At 40.1% G+C, this 21064-nt stretch overlaps 3 protein-coding genes across 5 annotated transcripts in view; 2 read left to right on the top strand and 1 right to left on the bottom strand.

The window, feature by feature from the left end:
• LOC123760314 (fas-binding factor 1 homolog) overlaps positions 1–21064 on the bottom strand; it is a 77468-nt gene that overhangs the window by 18168 nt on the left and 38236 nt on the right. Inside the window, exons 1-7 of one of the 3 annotated variants that reach the window (XM_045745890.2) lie at positions 13539–13762; positions 12092–12184; positions 11438–11624; positions 10039–10119; positions 6476–7497; positions 5961–6234; positions 3329–3485 (exon numbers count right to left, since the gene is read on the bottom strand). In XM_045745890.2, the coding sequence (XP_045601846.2) occupies positions 3329–3485; positions 5961–6234; positions 6476–7497; positions 10039–10119; positions 11438–11624; positions 12092–12172 (1802 nt within the window). In that variant the 5' untranslated portion in view covers positions 12173–12184; positions 13539–13762. Of the gene's footprint in view, positions 1–3328; positions 3486–5960; positions 6235–6475; positions 7498–10038; positions 10120–11437; positions 11625–12091; positions 12185–13538; positions 13763–21064 lie in introns of those variants that run through there. The other 2 variants (XM_045745891.2, XM_069338330.1) reach the window with 2 other exon arrangements.
• Positions 15698–21064, top strand: part of LOC123760315 (seminal metalloprotease 1) — a 38703-nt gene continuing 33336 nt past the window's right edge. Inside the window, exon 1 of the mRNA XM_045745893.2 lies at positions 15698–16009. The gene's annotated coding sequence lies outside the window, so the exon portion shown is untranslated. The remainder of the gene's footprint in view (positions 16010–21064) is intronic.
• On the top strand, positions 18313–20582 carry LOC138372478 (uncharacterized protein SPEM3-like). The gene is made up of 2 exons (XM_069337944.1): positions 18313–18346; positions 20134–20582. The coding sequence occupies exons 1-2, from the start codon at positions 18313–18315 to the stop codon at positions 20580–20582; spliced, it is 483 nt and encodes a 160-aa protein (XP_069194045.1).

Genomic DNA, 21064 nt, shown 5'->3' with positions numbered 1-21064 from the left:
CTAACATCAGATGATACTCCTTAAAGCATCTGAATACCTTTGAATTCTTTATCAGTGATATCTGGAATTTACTGCCAAATAAACAAACCTAAAAATCCACTACTTTATAGGACACAATTTACAAAAATCACTTTTGTGATTTGTGTGTCTTGTTTTTTAGCTTTCTTCTCATATATATTATTTCTAAATATTAATGGTTTCATTAAATCTATATTATTATAAAAGATTCATATAGCACAGAGGTCTACATCCTCAGCTAACAGCAGTGTGACCTGGGTTCAATCCCGGGCAAGACAGAAATGGGTGGGCATATTTCATTTCACCTAATGCTTCTCTTCACCTAGCAATAAACAGGTACCCAGGAGTTAGGCAATTGTTGTACATTGCATTCTAGGGAAGGTCAGTAGTTGGCCTAAAGGGACCTTGATTTGACCAAGTACAGGCTTCCTGCTCCTGGCAACGGGAAAAAATTAGCAGATTAAAAGTTCTGAAATTTATTCACATACATCAGTACAAGTACTGTACAATGATTTCCATGAGGTAAAAGTGTCAAAATTAGTACTGTACTTTAAACTTGATACAATTATATAATATTCTCAAAAATGTAGTTTATCATGCACTATAATGGAAAGGTCATTCCTAATAATTATTTTGAGCAAAGTTAATCTCTTCAGGAGTTAGATTTCCCAGCAGACAATTTTCTAAACAGAGTACTGTCACACAATAGCAACATTGTTCTCAGACAGTAATGTATATGAGGACAAACACTTACAAATATTCCTAAAACATTTTCTCTGCTAACAGTTTCCATTACTGCAGAACCTCAAAAATTTAATTTTACTTCAGATTAAGTACTTCTATGATAAAAAATTGACTTACAATCATAATTATCATATTCAAATTTTCAAATCAAATACAGTATAGTGAGAGAATAATCAAGTGGACTCTCCAAAGGAATAATCTGACTGGTATATTTACATTATGCTCTGTGATAATTGTGAAAAAGTATACACAAATGAAATATCCTAAAACTCAGATGCGTGGATTTACAAGATTTACAAACTTCGGCCTGCAAAGTCAATAATACTAATAACACTTGTGCCTCACACAAAGACTAGAACATCACCTCACTAACTTCAGGGATGCTAAACAGCATTATGAAAGAGTACAGAATCTGCAGGCATCAAACAAAAGGGCACAGTTGAAATTATCAAGTGACGTTGAGCATTGTTACCCCCTCATCCTAAATTTACACTACAAAAATATAAATTTAACACAATCCATCAATTCTGATGTCTACCTCCCTTTTTTTTTTTTCCCCCCCCTGTTACTAACACTAGCCCTGTTTAACTCTTCTGAGATCTGATGAAAAAACTTGAAGGCAAAATTATATCTAAAAATGAAAGTGACTGTACATTCTTCCTGGTGTTTCTCTACATTATCATCAACACACACTGCTCTCTACAACTTACAGTTCTACCTCAACAATCTTTCAAGTCTCTTGTACGTTGACAAAAATCTTTTTTTTACGTTAATTCCACTGTACTGTACTACACAGGACCAATATTACATAATTAATTACTAGCCTCTGATCTTACAACTTGTTTCTCAATCTAATTTTGCTTCATCATAAACCAGTAAGGCAAATTAACCTACACATTATTTGTTAACACTTATTCTGGTAATCATTTGATATCAACATTTGCAGGTTATAGCGGTCAGCCAGTTCTTCTTCAAATTAAATCTAAACAAAAATGCATCATGTCTATCGTGCTGTTAGATGCCACAAAAGCAAATGGGACATTTGTCTTTTCATTTTGCTGGATATCAATAAAGCATAGCAGTTAGTGATTAATTCATGCTAATATACAGGCTATAATCCAGGTTTTCTCCCAAACATGACCTAAAAATTTTATAATGTATGATACTATTTGGTGCAAAATTATATCACTGTAGACTTAAGACAGGTGATACATAATAAAAATGCAATTTCAATGTTAAATCAGCAAACAACCAATGGAGAGGTAAATGGAAAATTGCTACAAGAAGTGTAAACAAGCATTCCAAAGAAACTATTGTAGTAGCTTCAATAGCCATCATTTCAATTTTAAAATTTAGAATAGTTCTGAATGGCACCTCAGTTCCTCCCAAACACATCAATCAGGGTCCACCCACAGGAGTACAAAAGCCTGTTCTTCAGTACCAAGTATGTACCGTTTTCTAACTTTAATGCTATGTTGTTGATGAGGTTAGCATGAGAAAGATATTATCAATCCAGCACTAAAGATGCTACTCAGTATTGTCTATGCTCAGTAATCTAAACCATATAAGGCCCACCCAAATTAAAGTTAGCTGAATTTCCTACCAGAAATGTCAAATCCAGCAGCAACTCCCACTGTTGTCCTGGCTGCTACCCTTACCATCGAACCAACTGGAAATGCTGCTGTCGACCCGGCCGGTAAGACCATCATCTTCGTCCCTGCTGCTACTTCGGCCTTTGACCCAGCCACTACTCATGCCATTTCCCTGGCCACTAATCCCAAAAGCAAACCACCTGCTGCTCATGCCATCGACCCAATTGCTGCTCATGCCATTGCCTTACCCACAAATCCTGCTATCAACCCAGTCGTTGAACCAGCCAATACCCCTGCTGATAATATATCCTGCATTCGACCTGGCTGATACTATAACCATAAACCCTGCCGCTACTTACACCATCATACTGGCTGCTAATCTCGATGTCATCCTGGCCACTACTCCCATTGTCGAGCCAGCCACTACTCCCACTAGTGGAGACAAAGCTTAGCAGATGTGGCTGTCATTAAGTTAAATATTCCATTTCATATAATAATTCCCAATGTCAGGGACAGGAAATCTGTATGTAGGCTTCCCTCTAAGTCAAACTACTGACCTTTCCCAGGATGCAACCCACAACAGTTGCCTAACTTCCAGGTACCTATTTATTGCCTGGTGAATAAGAGACATTACGTGAAAGGAAATATGACCAACCATTTCTGTCCCACCCGGAGATCAAATGTGGGATCCCCAATAGTGAGTCGTGAATGTAGACCACTCTACTATAACACTAAATGCTTTAGATTTAAAAAAAAATCTGGGATAAAGGGAAAACTTTGTCTTATCACCTATGCCACCAGGCTTACCCACAGGTCTGAAGGGTCCTCCAGCTATATAATACTTGTATTCCAAGTCTTTAATTTTCTTGTAATTTAGAAGTTTAGTGTAAATGATCACAACTCCAATTATCTATTTACCGAGATGTAAATATTGCCGGTACTGTATTTGCCCTTTCATGGCAGCTTCCTGTTACCTTTTCATCATATCTGCCATTTGCTGCTGTTGCTGTTGAAGCTGTTGAGCCATGTGCATCTCAAGCTGATTTTGATTTTGTTGCAGTTGAGCTGCAATGGCTGCTGCCTGAGCATTGACCTCTTCCTGTTGCGTTGAAAACTGATGCTCCAATTTTTCTGTTGGTTATAAAGAATGTGCACTTTATTGCAATTTCTTAAGAAAAAATAACACTAATACTAATACAGAAGTCAGTATTGAAGAAATTTTAGCACCGTATTCAAAAGAAAACTTGTGTAAACTTGGTGGAATGAAATTCAGTGGTAAATACCTTTAAGATAAACAAATTTTTCCCTAGTTCAAATTATGTTTGAAATGAACAGTTGTTTGTTATATTTGTTCTATGTGGTATTGAATTAATTTCATGCAGTACCATGTGACCGCTCTCATCGCAGACACTCAAGAGACCTCAGAGATGACTTCATCAAATTTAAGTAAAATGTAAACAAACCCAATTATGGCTAATTATTATACACTATATTATCACCAACAATAATAACTTAACATATAAACAAATACAGTACTGCTTAAACTCATTTATCCGGACTATGTGGGAAGGACCCCTCACCGGATAAGTCAGACATCCGGATAATCAGAATCCTTACTGGGGAAGTCCAAAAACGACAATAGAGTATTTGCAATTTTTTGAACCACAACCAACTTAATTCCACAAATTCCGTCAATTAATTCCACAAGTCAAATTTCCACACACACATCATAAATAAAAAATATAATTTAAAACTAAAACTTCAATTTACCTCGTTGAATTTCGTCAAACTAAATTTACCTTGTTTGATGCTGTAAATCTTGAACCTGTGGAGTTCTTGAAAATTTGCATAATTTAATCTCCAGTTATCCAGATTTTTATCTAGATATAGCGAAGTTTTGCCACAAAATTATCTGGACGTGATTTTGGCCTGATAACCTAAATACTTGTATTCAGTTCAGTGGGCTTCAGATAACCGAGCTCATACACTATAACCAATAACATTGATACTAATTATTTTTCTCAGTAGCCATACATTACAGAAAGAGGTCTGGTGGTTCAACAGGTACTGGATCAAACAAAATACCCGATGGAATCAATCAGGTCTGCCTTAGATAGAAAGTTTCCCTCCGAATTTCCACTACATACATAGAAAATGTTTCTCTATACATTAGCGACAAAGTGGGGAATAAAGCCGACTCTAGTGTCCCCTGGGAGATAATTACGTGTATGAAATTTGAAACAATTTGTTAGACGTAAAATATTGTCACAAATGATCTTATAAATCATACATCTCCCCATGAACACTGATAATATCAATGGTATCACAAATGAATCACAAAGTTCTTAAGCAGTACTGTAACCTTACACTGTATGCTTAAAAAATGCCTTCACTAAATCTAAAGCAACCTGGTTAGGGGTACTGTTAAAAAGAAAACAAAACACGAAGGCCTCCCACAATCTGATTACATGAATAAGCAACAGGGATGCTGCACAACCCAAAACCAAACTTGAAACTGTCATTACATAACTACAAAGCCATTAATTAGCACAGCCTATTTTATAATTCTAAAGGCACAAGTACTACATACAGTTCCATTAGACAGCCACCTATTTGAACTTATCAGTACAGTACTCTTATCAGCACAGCCTGTTTATAGATAATGAAACTGTGTGTACACTAAATTTAAGGCAATTCTCTGAAGCATTCTTGATATGTCGTACAGCACTATATTGTTTAAAATGATGAGCATTGGCAGGCCCAAAGACTGGAAAATAAACTAAGAGTGTATAGCATATTATGCAATTTTAAGCCATTAATTTAATTTCCAGCATTTGGTCAAGTATCTGTTGGGATACTATCTATGAATATATTCAAATAGTGAGCAAATTAGGTACCATAGCCTAGAGTGGGTTACACTGCCCTAAAAGAAGTGTGCGCCATATCATACCAATACTCAAGAGTTTCAAGTTTAAAATGATGTACTGTACATTTATTAAAATGTTCTCAAGTAATCAGAAAGATAATGTCAGAAAACAATTAGTATTGTCATTTATTGTACAGAATTAGTTATTTTCTGACATTATACATCCAGTACATAACTTGAGGTAAGGTGTGAGTATCAAACATGAAGCAATTTCATTTAAGATAACCAATGGTAAGACTAACATTACAGAAAATGTGTTAGGTCCAGAAATTTGAGAAAAGACTGCACAGCACCCTGAATGGTGCTAAGACATGTCAAGGTGAATGAAATTGTATACATAAAAGCTGATTTATTAGTCATTAACTTTGAAATGCAGAGTACATAGAAATCTAAGGAATCAGCTTTTAAAACAGTCATCAGCAGTCTAAATTACCCAAAGAAACTAAGAGCATCTTACATTAAGTTTGAAGTCAGTCCCCTGAAACATCCTGTAGATATTATCCACAAACAAATGTTAGGAGTAAGCAAAGATAAAATATATGAAACAAAATACAGGCAAAAACTAAAGGACAATTTAATGTCCTCTACAATGAGGACAACCAATAATTATCAAGTTTTGACTTGGGTATCCTATTTAAAATGGTATCCTATGAAATGTTAGGAATCTTGTTATAACTTACTGTACAAATTTCCTGCTTCAACTGTAGAAGACATGGCAGGCACAGTAGACACAACAGCTGGGGCAGGATGGGCTATGCCTGTAACTGTGGGCATTACAAGGGGCAAATTGGCTGCAGGGATAGGAGATGCTTGAGTACCATGATTGGCAGAGGGAGTGAGAGACACACTGCTCGCTCTAATGTCTGCTCTCAGTGCACTGGGAGAAGCAGACCCTGGAACACTGCGAGACACATCCAACTGCTTCAGATTTGGAGAACTGTCCCGAGATGCAGCCTGTGAAGGCGGATAAAGTGTTATCATTCACCTGAATTTTCTTCTATATGTTGTTCATGAATATGCAAAATATTTAACCTAAATATAATAGAAAAAAAAACAGACTCTAGATGTATATACAGATACAGTACTGTATACCATTATAAGCACACGTGCTGTATACGTACTGTATAGCAAATATAACAATAAAATATAAAACAATTTGCCTTAAAAGTTAGAGAGATTTAATTATTTTTCTCACCTTCATAGGCGATTTCGTGCTGCTGGCCAAAAGATTTCCTAACCAATCCTGACTTTTGCTGGGGGAAGGTTTTATAATACTATCATCTACTTTCTCAATGGAAGCTGTAACTTGAGTGTCATCTATATTTTTCTTTGCAGAATCTGTCACTGACCCTGAATCACCAAAAAGCCAGTCATCTTTATTTTGAACTTTAGCTGGAGATTTTGTAATCCCTTTTGCCGTGTCTTTTGTCTTCAAACTCTGACTACCATCTTTGTTACCTTCTTTGCGAGATCGAATATTTCCCAAAATATCATCATCATCTACTTCAAACGTCTTTCTATGGGATGCTGACCGTGGATTTCGTCTTTTTGGTTCCTTATCACTAAAGAGGTCAAAGTTATCATTAGAGACCGATTTGTTTGGAGTTCTTCTCAGTGGACTGTCTAGCTTGCTGGCTGAAGGTACATATCCCCCAAAATCTCTCTTCTCGTCTTTAACATTCTTGCCCATATTTCTATACTTATCATCTAAAACAAACTCTGGAGACTTTTCTTTTTTTGCCTTGGGATTTTCAGAGCTGCCTTTCTTCAACAGACTATCTAAAAAACTTCCACTCTTGCCAGAGTCTTTGACTGGGCCAGGCTTCCCTCTAGTTTCACCCAAGCCACCTAGTAAGTCATCATCATCATCAAATACAATGTCATCTTTAGCCTTTTTAGCTGGCCCTCTCCTTGCAGCTGTTCTCCCTAAACCATTCTGACCTCCTCCAGTGGATGGTTTCAATTTATCAGGACTAGAGCCATCAGTCTCTCCAAATAAATCCGTCATCAACTTACTCTTATCCTTCTTAAATTCATAAGCACTAGGAGATTTATTCATTTTAGTGTCTTTAGTGACATCTTCAGAATTTTCACTGAACAAATCAGCCATTAGTTTACTTTTAGATGTCGTCGTTGTCGTCTTACTGGACTCGGGAATGTCCAACCCATCCTTTTTCCTAAAATTAGCAGCTTTTGCAGGTGAAGATTTAATTGCTTCTGTAATATACAAGATAAAACATAACATGTGATAAACTTAAATTATATACAGATATTATACCATATATACATATATGTTTTGTGAATGCTTCAACTGAACATTTTACCATATGCTGCATGGGACAAGTTCTGTTCTTAAATTTTTCAGACAAGTTTTCCCATTGTCAGTGACAGGAAGCCTGTTAGATTTATCGAGGTACCCCTAGGTTTACAACCGACCTTCCCATGGATGCAACTCTCAACAAATGTCTACTCCCAGGAATCTATTTGCTGCATGATGAACAGAGGCATCAGGTGTAAGGAAACATGCCCAAATGTCTTGCCCTGCCCAGAATTAAGCTCGGATAGAATGTATAATCCCACTAGAAGCCAACAATCAGTGTGTATCCTTATGTTCAAGTACCAAGTGGAGGTCGGAGAGCTAAACATATCAGAAGGATGGATGGATGGCTGTTCAGTTAATCAAAATATTAGAACACATACAATACAAAAACAGAGACCTAAGCATAAGAAAATGCCCCTTTTCTGGACAACACCTCAGATGTTTCCTTAGTTTTTCACACGCGAACAGACTGGGCACTGTGAATGTGTCAGGGCCCTTGATTTACACAAAATTTACTGTTTTGACAAGCTGTTATTTACCGTTTCATTATGACAAGCTCTAACATAACGATCCTGGATTTCTAAAAATCTAATGGCGTCCTCACTAATAAGGTAACTTCTAGATTTTCCTAAGCACAGATGTGCAGCATTGGGGCAGTTCACATTTACCTGATGTCTTCCTAGGCCCAAGTCCTGTACCTCTGGCTACTGCTTCCAAGGGAAATTTACTTATTACATTTTTATTAGGTTTACTGAAGAAGTGCAATAGGGGAAAAAGCAAGAATAGCTACTAAGAGGACCCACCCAAAAAGAGGGGCTTAGTATTGCAATGACCCTTTTTTTGACAGCACTTCGGTAGTTTCTCATTCCCCCTTTTGTTTCCTGTCTCCCTATCTGTATCAGTTATTTGACCTGTCTCATTTCTTAATGAATAGTCTTCTATCTAAAGTATATATGGAAAAATAGTCTTCTATCTACAGTATATATGGAATATCTGAAAATAAAAATTGAATATCTGATTTTGCTTTCCCTGCAATCTGCAATTCATGCCCTATTTCTGCTTTCTATACCTTCTTTTTAATTAAGGGGTTCTCACTTGCATGATCAATTTCTGTATAAAATAAACTTACCAACTCATAATTCATTTATACATTGCTTTATGTTTTTAATAAAGTTCTTTTGTCTCACACTTAACTATTTTGTCAGTATTCAACCTATCACATTTACAGTCATAAAACAGTGAACAATGTCCTTGAGCTTTAATTGAAATAGTTTTAAATGTGCTTTTAATATTTAACTTCATTTTAATTCAGTGTCAAGTCACAAGCTGATGAAGCCATGTCAACTCTGAAGACCAATTCCCTCCCCCCACCTCACCCTCAATTCCCTCCCCCCCACCCCACCCGCTCAATTTTGTTTCATCTATTCATGTTGTGTAATTCTTCAATCCATCATAATCAGCTATAAAAAAATTTGAAACTAGCAGTTTCTCTCACACTTTTCATGACATCTTTTAACCTGATTTCTATTTGATTACTGTTTACCAACTGACTAATTCAATGTTATTTACTACCGACTCCTTGCTGACCAGCACGAATTCTCATTTTTTTTTCCCGGTATCAAACATTTTCAAGAGTTTTCTGTCAACTCCATTTTACTGATCAAGTTTAATAAACCAAAACTGAAGTTTGTGATTGGTACAAATATCATCAGAATACAGTACTGTTCAGTAATTGCTACAATGTTACACTATTCAATTTAAATAGCAGTCATACTTTTTGACTAAGTATTTTAAGATTAAAATCAATCCAATAAAGGTACCTTCAAGATATTAAACTGAAGGATACTAACTACATGAACCAGCCTTCTTATAGTATATGGTCTCCATAGTGAACCAATATCAAATCAAAACTCTGAGGCAGCATCTAATTAGTCTTCCACTTAGATAATTAAGATTTGGCAGAAACACTCAACAATTACTATTGTTGTGCTGGGAAGCAAAGGCACGAGGAAAGGAGAAGGAGCACCTTAAGACGCACACAACATAGGTGAGAAGGTGGAGGCTAAAATCGTCAGTAATTTCAAAGGTTATACGACAGAGTGCTGGAAAGTCAGGACACTACTAGCGTAGCTCTCATCCTGTAACTACACTTAGGTAATTACAATTAGGTAATTACACATACAAGAAAGGTAGAGGGATGAAGACAAAGACACAATGGTAATAAGTTAAATGAATGAATTAGAAATTAGGAAACACAGTACATGAAAATGAGAAGATCAAGAAATATAATTAGAATGAAATAATCACTGAGATAATCATTTACTATCATCCTTAATAGCAGTTACCATGTATACATAAGATCAACCAATATAAACATGTATGAAATACAATATCTACTGATACTGTATTAGTAAATGCAAGCACAATGCACGACTCACCTGACGACTCCAACTTTTTAGCCGATGGTCCTCGGGGCTTGACTTCATCATCTGACTGCAAGAGGTCATCAGCATCCCAATCTAACAGATAATTAACAATCATGAGCTTGAAATGCATCAATTTAAATTATTTACAGAAATTACTTTCATTACATTTTTTTAAATGGAAATAATACATTAAAATTGTAAGTACATTACTTGAAGTAAGAGATATCGGTGAAATCTCAAGAAAGATCGATTCCTATTTATTTTGGAGGTGCAATTATCTTGAAGGATTAGAGGCTAGTGGAACTTTATTTCATACAATACTTACAGTCATATTTGCCTCTGGTCAGTTATGAAAACCCTAATGACTGAATCAGCCCCCCTTGCTCTTTCAAAATGAACTGTTACGATATCTCTTCGTACTCACTCTGCAGTTCCACTTATAATTATTATGGCCTCTAATGCCACTCTTTATATTATCACAACCAGAGCATCAACAGGCAGAGAGAGGATAAGTCAAAACAACATGAATAAGCTTTCCAAATTAAATTAAAATTGACTTGAATGACACGAAATAAAAGTGAATGAGAAAAATAATGAGCAATGATAAAATATAAAAATCTGCCTACAAATCTGCTTTTCAATTACTGTACTGTACTGTACTTGCCTGTACCCTTATGGTGTGAATCTTTCTGGTCGCCTATCTCTCTCTTTCCCATCTTCATTACCTTATGCTTGTTTGAGAAGAGCTTTTAAGTCACTTCTCTCTCAACTTCTGATGTTTATCAAAATCTTCCTCTAGAACTGTACAGTCCTCCTAATGTTGCGTTTCTATTACAAAGTTTAAACTCTCCAGGTGCTCTATTATTCTATTCATAATTTCTTTCTTCAGTACTGCACTGTACACTGTACTTTTCAAGTCCCACAATGACTTTATAGAGAATATTGTTTTCCTACCACTTAGCTTACATTTTTCCACAGTACAGTGCTTTCTGCATGCCTTTTTGGTTTTTATTTCTTTAACGTTTCCACCTACATTACTATCCAATGGAAAATTCCTCATGATCCCCAAACACACAAAGAGTTCTATAAAAGTCATACATGTATACCTGATTGATTACCATTTAATTTTTATGACATTTTATAATAACATAATATTTAGGTTAGGTTTACCATCTCGTCCTTACTACCCAACAAGCTAACGGGGATAAGGATACAGTTTAACATGAAAACAGGGTTTATCCCCAGAGATATAGAATACTCAGTCTTTAATTCTTTGGCAAGAATTGGGGCTTCATAAGCCAAATAAAAAAAAATTAAGCATGTAATAAGATCATACCTTTCTCAAGGAAGGTGAGTACTTTTATTTCTTTCTCCAAGATTCACAGTAAAAAAAAAAATTGCTAATACATACCTTCATCATCATCTTCCAAAGGCTTCGCTGTTGCTTTTTTTGCTGATGTCACTGGTTTCTTATCAGAAGTCACCTGCTTTTTAAAATCTTTTTTATCTTGTGTTTTAGGAGCTGTACTTCCATCTGCAGACTTTGCAGAAGATTTCAGTGTGTTCTTAAATAGATCATTGTCTATCTCATCCAGATCCTGTAAAAAAGGCAAACAAATACCAAAAGCTGTAACATTGCACATCATAAAAATCTTTGAAAGAGTACTAAGAAGTAAGATCACAAAACACATGGAACCACATTTGTCTGCATAACTCTGGGCAACATGGATTCGGAACAGGGAACTCCTGCCTCTCACAATTGCTAAACCACTATGATATGGTCTTAGATGCCATGAAAGACAAACAAAACACTGATATAATACACAGATTTTGCAAAAACTTGCTCCAGTACTTTTCCTTATCTCCATATCAGACATAGACAAAGATACAAACTTGTCTAATCAAATATTTTTAAAGTATCTGTAAAAAGATATTTATCTGTAATTCTTGTCTCTACATATCTATCCTACTTACCCTTTAGTTGCCTAAATCACACATCAATATGAAATGTATATGCTTCAACATGTACAAAAAGCAATTTATTACAAACTGACTAAGTACTTACAGCCATCAATCTGGCCATCTCCTCAGGGTTAACATCAGACACAGGCTCCGAGTTAGAGCTGCTCACTTCCAAATCACTCATGATGGCAGCTGTCTGGTCAGAAAAAAACAATTTAGAAATTATACACTGTCCCTATGATTTACCATGATTGGTTTTGAGTTACTCAAGGTAAGATTTAGTTACATTAGGTGATGTGCAATTAGCTTAGGCTTGGTTAGGCAAGGTAAAATGATGTTTAGCTTGGTTACAATATGAGCTTCGGTTAGGCTAGCTAAGGGTACATTTGCCTTTGTTAAATTATGCTTGCCAGAGTGCAATTAAGAGGCTCTGGTATTATCATTTAAATTTATTTCTCACTTAATTTCTCTATATCCAAATAGCATGTCCATGAGACCAAATAGCAGAATCTACATCTGCTGCTGTAATTATAATCCAAATATCACTTATGCCAGATTCAAATTAGATTTCCAAATATTGAAATGCAAGAAACAATTCTCTTTTCTATGGAAATTTTCCAAAGATAAGCAAGTAGAATTAAAACCCATAGACCTAATTATTAGAAAAAAGCGATGAGCCAGTATGACTTTATAGCAGATGGAAGGGACACGAGGACAGAATAGGAGCTGGGATATGAAGGAAGGGAAGGGAACCATGAAGAGAAAGCACCAAGCCATTAAGACTATACAGCACTCGGAAGGGATCAGGATAAGGATTTGGGATGGGACGGGAGGAAAGGAATGGTGCCCAACCACTTGAACGGTTGGGGATTGAACGACAACCTGTATGATGCGAGACCGTCGCTCTTCCGTTCACTCGAAGTGGTTGAAAGGAGAGAAAGAAAGGTGCAGTATTATCTTAAATTATAGACAAGCTCAGCCTAAGCTTACCGTAGTTATGATGGGCACTTTTATATCACAGTAGGGCGTAGGCCTATTATAATAATAATAAATTATAATAATAAATTTATTTAGGTAAGGTACATACATACAATAAATTTTTACAAAGATTGGTTGACTTATAGGTAGAGCTAGTACATACAATGCCTAAAGCCACTATTACGCAAAGCGTTTCGGGCATGATAAACTTAAATGACAAGCTTAATACTAATTGAGCATAATGAGTAGAATGAAAACAAGAAATGAAAACATAGATGAAAAAGCAGCACAAATACAATTATGTCGACAAACAGCGCTCTTTAAAGAAAAACAGACATTGGTTGACAATAGAAGGGTAAGGTAGGTTACAGGGAATTTATTAGGTATAGCTTCGTTTTTAACTTAAACTGGTTGAGAGAGGTACAGTCTTTAACATGGTTGGGAAGGTCATTCCACATTCTGGGCCCCTTGATTTGTAGAGCATTTCTAGTTTGATTAAGTCGTACTCTAGGAATATCAAAACTGTATTTATTTCTGGTGTGGTGTCTGGTATTAATAATGCATAATCCTACATTTTCTTCTTCCTTAACGATGCGTGCAATTCAAATGATTTCTTCTTTCGTTTACTGCTTCGCCACATGCTGTGCCGTTTGATGACATTATGTTCCAAATTATTGTGGCTTGGAGGTGTATAATGTCGGTAGCAGAGCAGCAGCACTGACAGGAGACTGGACGGCCCGCGCCAGCTGGTGTTTACATCACAGCTTCACATTCCCACCACCAGGCTCTAGCCCAGACGGCACAAGCCTACTTTATTTACCTGAATTTACCTGAGGGCTACTATTTCTCTAGTAGCCTCGACGAGGATAGGAGGCTGGCGGCTTGTCAAAGGTCCCCCAATTTGTCCTGGTGATTTTATCGAGCTGGATTTTAAAATTCCAGTTTTTTGGCAGTTACGGCTTTAGCGGGTAGGCATGCAATTCCATGGGTTTATAACCCTATGGGTGAAAAAGCTTTTTACGTACAATTATGTTACGTTATTGGGTAGATTAGACATAGTTTTTAGTAGTTTTTATATTTATTTAGTAGTCTTGGTTACCGCAGTCGGCTGTTGGCAGTGTCATAGAACTTACGACGACCAGAGCAGAGCACAGTCAGAATCCGTGGTGTAGTGGTAAGACACTCGCCTGGCGTTCCGCGAGCGCTTTGTCATGGGTTCGTATCCTGGCCGGGGAGGATTTACTGGGCGCAAATCCTTAACTGTAGCCTCTGTTTAACTCAACAGTAAAATGTGTACTTGGTTGTAACAACAATTCTTCGCGGCGGAGATCGTATTCCAACAGGGACCTGCCCGAAACGCTACGCGTACTAGTGGCTGTACAAGAATGTAACAACTCTTGTATATATCTAAAAAATATCTAAAAAATTAAAAAATATATCTAAAAAAAAAAAAAAAAAAGAATCGCGGAGCTCGATGCGGGACGAGAGCGTTTAAGCTCGATGCGTCTTCGTGATGATGATTACCCGATGTATGATGATTGATGATGATTAAGCCACCCAAGAGGTGGCACGGGCATGAATAGCCAGTAAGATGATTACTCGATTGATTGATTGATAAAGATTAAGTCACCCAAAAGGTGGCACGGGCATGAATAGCCCGTAAGTGGAGGCTCTTTAGAGCCATCACCAGTACCAACAACTGATGCTGGAGATCTGTGGATGGATCAAGATCTGCGAGCTTCATGGTCGCTCGCAGTTTATGGCCCACAGGACGCTTGTTCGCCAGGTTGCAGTTTAATGTGCAAAGCGACGCTTTATTTCTGAACAGAATAACCTGGGTAGTGTAGTTATTCTGAATCATCAGAATCGTCGTCTTTTTCGAGGAATTGCATTTGTCTGTCTGGGAATTTGCGGTGGAATTCTGGGTGGCGGTATTCTTTCTTCATTATGATGAGGTCAGTGTAGGAGTTCATGGTGTAGCCAAACTTCGTCTGGCGTGTTCCTTGCCATCGAACTCGCTGGGTGGAAGGAAGAGCACCATGGCAAGTACTTTTGTCTTCGTCGTCGGTCGCAAGGCCAAGGTCGGTACAGGGGCTCTCGAGAGCCTCGGAGTTTCGGGTGGTCCGTCGTCGTCTTTGGGGTGATTATAATATAAAATAATATATAACATTCACTAGTTCAAATGGGCGCCACACCAGAGACTTGTACAGTTGAACAATCACTTTATTTTACTTGAAGTCAAAGGTTGTTGTTTTACTATTCCTAGCTTTTCTTTTTTACGTCAGCTTCTACTTCTGCAACTTTCAGTGACTGGTAGATTTTAACCCCTACATAGGTCCTTTTCTTCATCAATTTGCTGCATGATAATAGAGCCGATTTGATAATTATATGTGCACTGATTCGTCCTACCTGCAAGGCCTTACTTCTGATAAGGAACTGTATCAAATTTTTGACACTTTCGAAAGATACACTTGATCCAGTCTTTATTTTTCCTCTGGTATTCTTGTCATAGAACTCGATGAAGTTTGTCAGGCATGAATTTTCCCTTTTAAAATCCTTGCTGCCTTTCTGTTGCCAAGTTTATCCGCTACAGTGTGGTGGAGAGAGGGAGGGGTGGATGGGCCAGAGCGTCGTGATGGAAGGGGCCGCAGGGGAGGGGACCCTGGAGTGATGTGATGGGAGGGGTGGTGGTCCAGAGTGTGGCGGAGGGAGGGACGCGAGGCCACTGGCTTGCTCAGTGTACTGGTACATGTGCTCGCGTGTGTGTGTTGAGTGGACTGCCACCTGCCTCATTGTCACACTCTGCGTCCCGCACGCACGCACTCACACACATACACGATTCTCACACACACACACACACACACACACACACACACACACACACACACACACACACACACACACACACACACACACACACACACACACACACACACACACACGCACGCACACACACACACACACACACACACATAGTTGTTACATAACCACGTGGCTAACTGTTAAGACCTTAAACTGAGAGTGCAAAATATCTAAAACTAAGGTAATGTACATCTTTATCTTTTTGTGGAATTTGGTGATGATTATACATATGTTGTAGGAGCAAGTGCACATGGAGGCTGAGAAAGTATACATGGAGGCTGAGAAAGTGTACATGGAGGCTGAGAAAGTATACGTGGAGGCTGAGAAAGTGTACATGGAGGCTGAAAAAGTGTACATGGAACCTGAGAAAGCGTACATGAAGGCTGAGAAGGTGTAGGTGACCTGGCGGGAGGCAAGGTCAGGCCTCGCTGCCCTCAGAGGCCCCGTGGAAGGTCTTCAAGGTCCACACTCGACCATTTCCCGGTGTCAGTTTCCGTATAAAGTTACTAGGCGACACCTTGCTGAGTTCTATACGTTATATAGGCTATATCCACTCTACTGTGGACCTATAACAAATCTAGGGGCACCCATATGGAGCTTATGTGAATGGTGAGACGCGGTGTTTGCTTCCCCTGGCTACTCTGGGATTGGTTTTTGATTGTTGCCGCCAGAGGCTGGCAGTTTATTGTGCACCCCATACTCATCCTGTGAGCGGCAGTTTATTGTGCACCCCATACTCATCCTGTGAGCGATAGATTGTTGTGTGATCCATACTCATCCTGTGAGCGATAGATTGTTGTGTGACCCATACTCATCCTGTGAGCGATAGATTGTTGTGTGACCCATACTCATCCTGTGAGCGATAGATTGTTGTGTGATCCATACTCATCCTGTGAGCGATAGATTGTTGTGTGATCCATACTCATCCTGTGAGCGGTAGATTATTGTGCACCCCATACTCATCCTGTGAGCGGTAGATTGTTGTGTGACCCATACTCATCCTGTGAGCGGTAGATTATTGTGCACCCCATACTCATGCTGTGAGCGGTAGTTTATTGTGCACCCCATACTCATCCTGTGAGCGGTAGATTATTGTGCACCCCATACTCATGTTCTGAGCGCTAGTTTATTGTGAAAACAACCCCTGTTCTTCTCTGGTTATTTTCCTTGAAAGTGTAGAGAAACATGAAAAAAATCAGAGTTGTCGTTAATTATCGCCCTACCGTCACAGTCGAAGTAGTTGGCGAGTGTTAACGAAGTGCGTTATCGCCAGAGTTAATGACGTAAGGGAGTACTAATGTTAATGAAGAGGAGATATTGTGTCCGGAGTTCAATTAGTCGACGCTAACCTTGAGCTGTTAGCCGATGGCTTCAATTTTAGTTTAATTTATATATTATTACCCCCCCCCCTCCCCTGACCCATCCTGTGGGCGGCAGTGCAGCCCATAGCCATCTTGGGGGCGGCAGTGGACAAGGTTACAGAGGCACATAATGTGCTCAGGAACTGTACCTTACTGTTCATTTGAACTGTTCATCCTATGGTCCCTGGAATACGATCCCCTGCCGCGAAGAATCGTTTTTTCATCCAAGTACACATTTTACTGTTGCGTTAAACAGAGGCTACAGTTAAGGAATTGCGCCCAGTAAATCCTCCCCGGCCAGGATACGAACCCATGACATAGCGCTCGCGGAACGCCAGGCGAGTGTCTTACCACTACACCACGGAGACTGTTTAACTCCGCCCACAAGTAGATAGCCTCCGGCTCTCTACCAAGCCACTCCTTAAACGTTGGCATGTTTGAAGGCTACCAGGCTCCAATTATAAGATTAGTAGAAGTAAGGTGAAATTCGCATGATCTGACCTCAGGTCACTTGAGGTCATTAACTCTTAGAGGTGTGAAACTCCGGCCGACAACTTGGCGCCTTCTCAAATCCCTGTCTGTGACTCATGTACTCTATGTATGTATTAAATACAACTAAACCAAACACTTTTACAGTGTTACAACCATAGCCCGAGCTACTTGGAACATTTTGTTTCCTAGAAGCTGAATCTAGAATGACAACAACGTGTAATCCGCTTCAATGTATACATGAACAATGGGGTCAACAACGGTCCCCCAAGCTATACACCATTTACATTTGCGGTCAGCTAGTTACACATAATTAATTTGACTTGCTTATTATGCACACCACGCCCACTGTAGGGGCGGCGGAGGGAAGGTTACACTCACTAACACACATTAGCAACTAGGGGGGACACGTGACTAAAATGTTTCGTAGTACATAATTTGGAGTGAAATGGTTACACATTTCTTGAACATATGTTACTGAGCTGTAACAAATGAGATGACACGCATGACGTCACCATGCAAGGAAAGACTAGTAACTGTATTATTATTATTATTATTATTATTATTATTATTATTATTATTATTATTATTATTATTATTATTATTATTATTATTATTGTTATTATTATGGTTAATGAGCGTCTGGAGCAATGAGAGTGTGGGCGGAGGTGAGTTAGCAGTGAGCTGAGGTGGGCGGTGGTGCTGAGGTCCTGTCACTGGCCGCCCGTGTCCACCGTCTTTAATGCTCCACTCTCAGCCCCCGCCCTCACCTGTTACCGTAGCCAGCACTCTCAGCCCCCAGCTGAGTTCTGTGTTCAGAACTATCGGTATGAGGCACTTGGGCCTTTCCAATTCCTTCACCCACTCCTGTGTTCTTGAGAACCTCACCAGGCACCAATGTTGTCTGTCTTGGCTACTCATCACTCGCCCAAATGACCATAACCATCCAGTGACATCGTCTTCTCGTGTCACAATGAGCTCTCGACACACTCTTTAATCCTTCATATACTCTAGGGAAGCTGAATAAATAACCATCTAAAAGTAACATATATATATATATATATAGAGAGAGAGAGAGAGAGCAGCGCCAACAAACACACACAATAGGCCCCGCTCCTGTGCCAGGTAAGTTACGGGCTCACCATAGCCTGTGCTACTTGGAACTTATTCCGAGTAGCTGAATCTATAACAACAACAACAACTTCAACAAACAGGGATGTGTTGTGTACCACACCGCCACCCAGCTCTCCACCACCGCCCATGTAAGGTTCGTATTAGCTGGGTGGTCAACCTGACGCATTCTGGATGGTGGGAAGGTTACCTTGAGGTTACCTTGAGGTGCTTCCGGGGCTCAGCGTCCCCGCGGCCCGGTCGTCGACCAGGCCTCCTGAGTGGTCGACAAGGCCTGGGAAAGCTAGAGTGTTGTCCCATATAACGAGTGTTCCCAGCGCCGCCTGGCGGCTCTTCCGGCAACAGTGTTCATATGTTAATTAACACGGCGAGAACAATGCGCTTGCCAGTGAGCCTATATTTACCTCTCACGGTGGTCGGCCAGGCTGTGGCATACGCATCATTGTTTCGTGAGGCGGACAGTGTGAGTGAAATCTAACGGAGTAGGCAAGTTAGCCGTGCTGGGTCGGCAGCGGCTACGACATTCTTGCCACACAACCTCCTCTCTCCACCACCACACACACACACACACACACACACACACACACACACACACACACGCACACGCACACGCACACAGGTTTTTTTTCAGGTAAGGGACCTCGCGGCTGTGTGGACAGCACTTGTAGCCCCTAATGGCCCGGGTTCGATACCCGAGGGAGGCGGAAACAAACGGACAGAGTTTCTTTCGCCCTAATGCACCTGTTCACCTAGCAGTAAATACGTACCTGGGAGTTAGACAGCTGCTACGGGCTGCTTCCTGGGGATGTGTGCGTGTGTTAGAGATAAATATATGTAGTAGATATAATAAAAGGAAAAAAAGATTGCTTAGAAAGGCGGGGTCCAAGAGCTAATAGCACGAAACTGCAGACACAAATAGTAAATACACCCACACAGGGCGAGTATACTTAACATACTCAGCATGTATAACATACCGCTAGAGTACGGGAGCGACAGGTCCAGAGTTCCTGATATCACGACCATATTTAAATGAATAGACACTCCACATGCTGTAAGACACACTCCAGGGGCCCTCACGGCAGCACAAGACACTCCACATGCTCTAAGACACACTCCAGGGGCCCCCACGGCAGCACAAGGCACTCCACATGCTGTAAGACACACTCTAGGGGCCCTCACGGCAGTACAAGGCACTCCACATGCTGTAAGACACACCCCCAGGGGCCCCCACGGCAGCACAAGGCACTCCACATGCTGTAAGACACACTCTAGGGGCCCTCACGGCAGTACAAGGCACTCCACATGCTGTAAGACACACCCCCAGGGGCCCCCACGGCAGCACAAGGCACTCCACATGCTGTAAGACACACTCTAGGGGCCCTCACGGCAGTACAAGGCACTCCACATGCTGTAAGACACCCCCCAGGGGCCCCCACGGCAGCACAAGACACTCCACATGCTGTAAGACACACTCCAGGGGCCCCCACGGCAGCACAAGACACTCCACATGCTGTAAGACACACGCCAGGGGCCCCCGCGGCAGCACAAGACACTCCACATGCTGTAAGACACACTCCAGGGGCCCTCACGGCAGCACAAGGCACTCCACATGCTGTAAGACACACTCCAGGGGCCCCCGCGGCAGCACAAGACACTCCACATGCTGTAAGACACACTCCAGGGGCCCTCACGGCAGCACAAGGCACTCCACATGCTGTAAGACACACTCCAGGGGCCCTCACGGCAGGACAAGACACTCCACATGCTGTATAAGGTGTCCTCACCATCCTGACCACAAAATAAATATATATGTGGACAGGAATGAATTTACTTGCCGTATGGAGTATGTTGCTGTGATCCGGGTGTGTGTGTGTCGGGCAGTGTATTTGTCAGCAGTAAAGTGTCGGGCAGTGTGTTTGTCAGCAGTAAAATGTCGAGCAGTGTGTTTGTCAGCAGTAAAGTGTCGGGCAGTAAAGTGTAAAGTAAATTTTTGTTATGCTCTCAAATCCCCAACAATATTCTGAAATATCTCGTTCGCAATTCATTTGTTTCTCTTCAGTGGTGTTCACGATCCCATTTTGTTTACAACACTCTCTCTCTCTCTCTCTCTCTCTCTCTCTCTCTCTCTCTCTCTCTCTCTCTCTCTCTCTCTCTGGTAAAATTATCACCTACAAATCACACCTGTCAGGTATGGTTACTGCTACCTTTCCTGGCCTGGGCTATCAAAAGCCTCATCTCTCGCAAATTTACATGTT

This window comes from Procambarus clarkii, chromosome 39, assembly GCF_040958095.1.
Source record: "Procambarus clarkii isolate CNS0578487 chromosome 39, FALCON_Pclarkii_2.0, whole genome shotgun sequence".
In the NCBI taxonomy this organism is placed as follows: Eukaryota; Metazoa; Arthropoda; class Malacostraca; order Decapoda; family Cambaridae; genus Procambarus; species Procambarus clarkii.
This window is presented reverse-complemented; position numbering and strand designations above follow the sequence as displayed.

Bases quoted from the DNA above. Each gene is read 5' to 3' on its own strand.
- LOC138372478 (XM_069337944.1), top strand. From the start codon at position 18,313: ATGAGCGTCTGGAGCAATGAGAGTGTGGGCGGAG. The intron at 18,347-20,133 runs GTGAGTTAGCAG...ACACACCCCCAG, and splicing joins CAATGAGAGTGTGGGCGGAG to GGGCCCCCACGGCAGCACAA.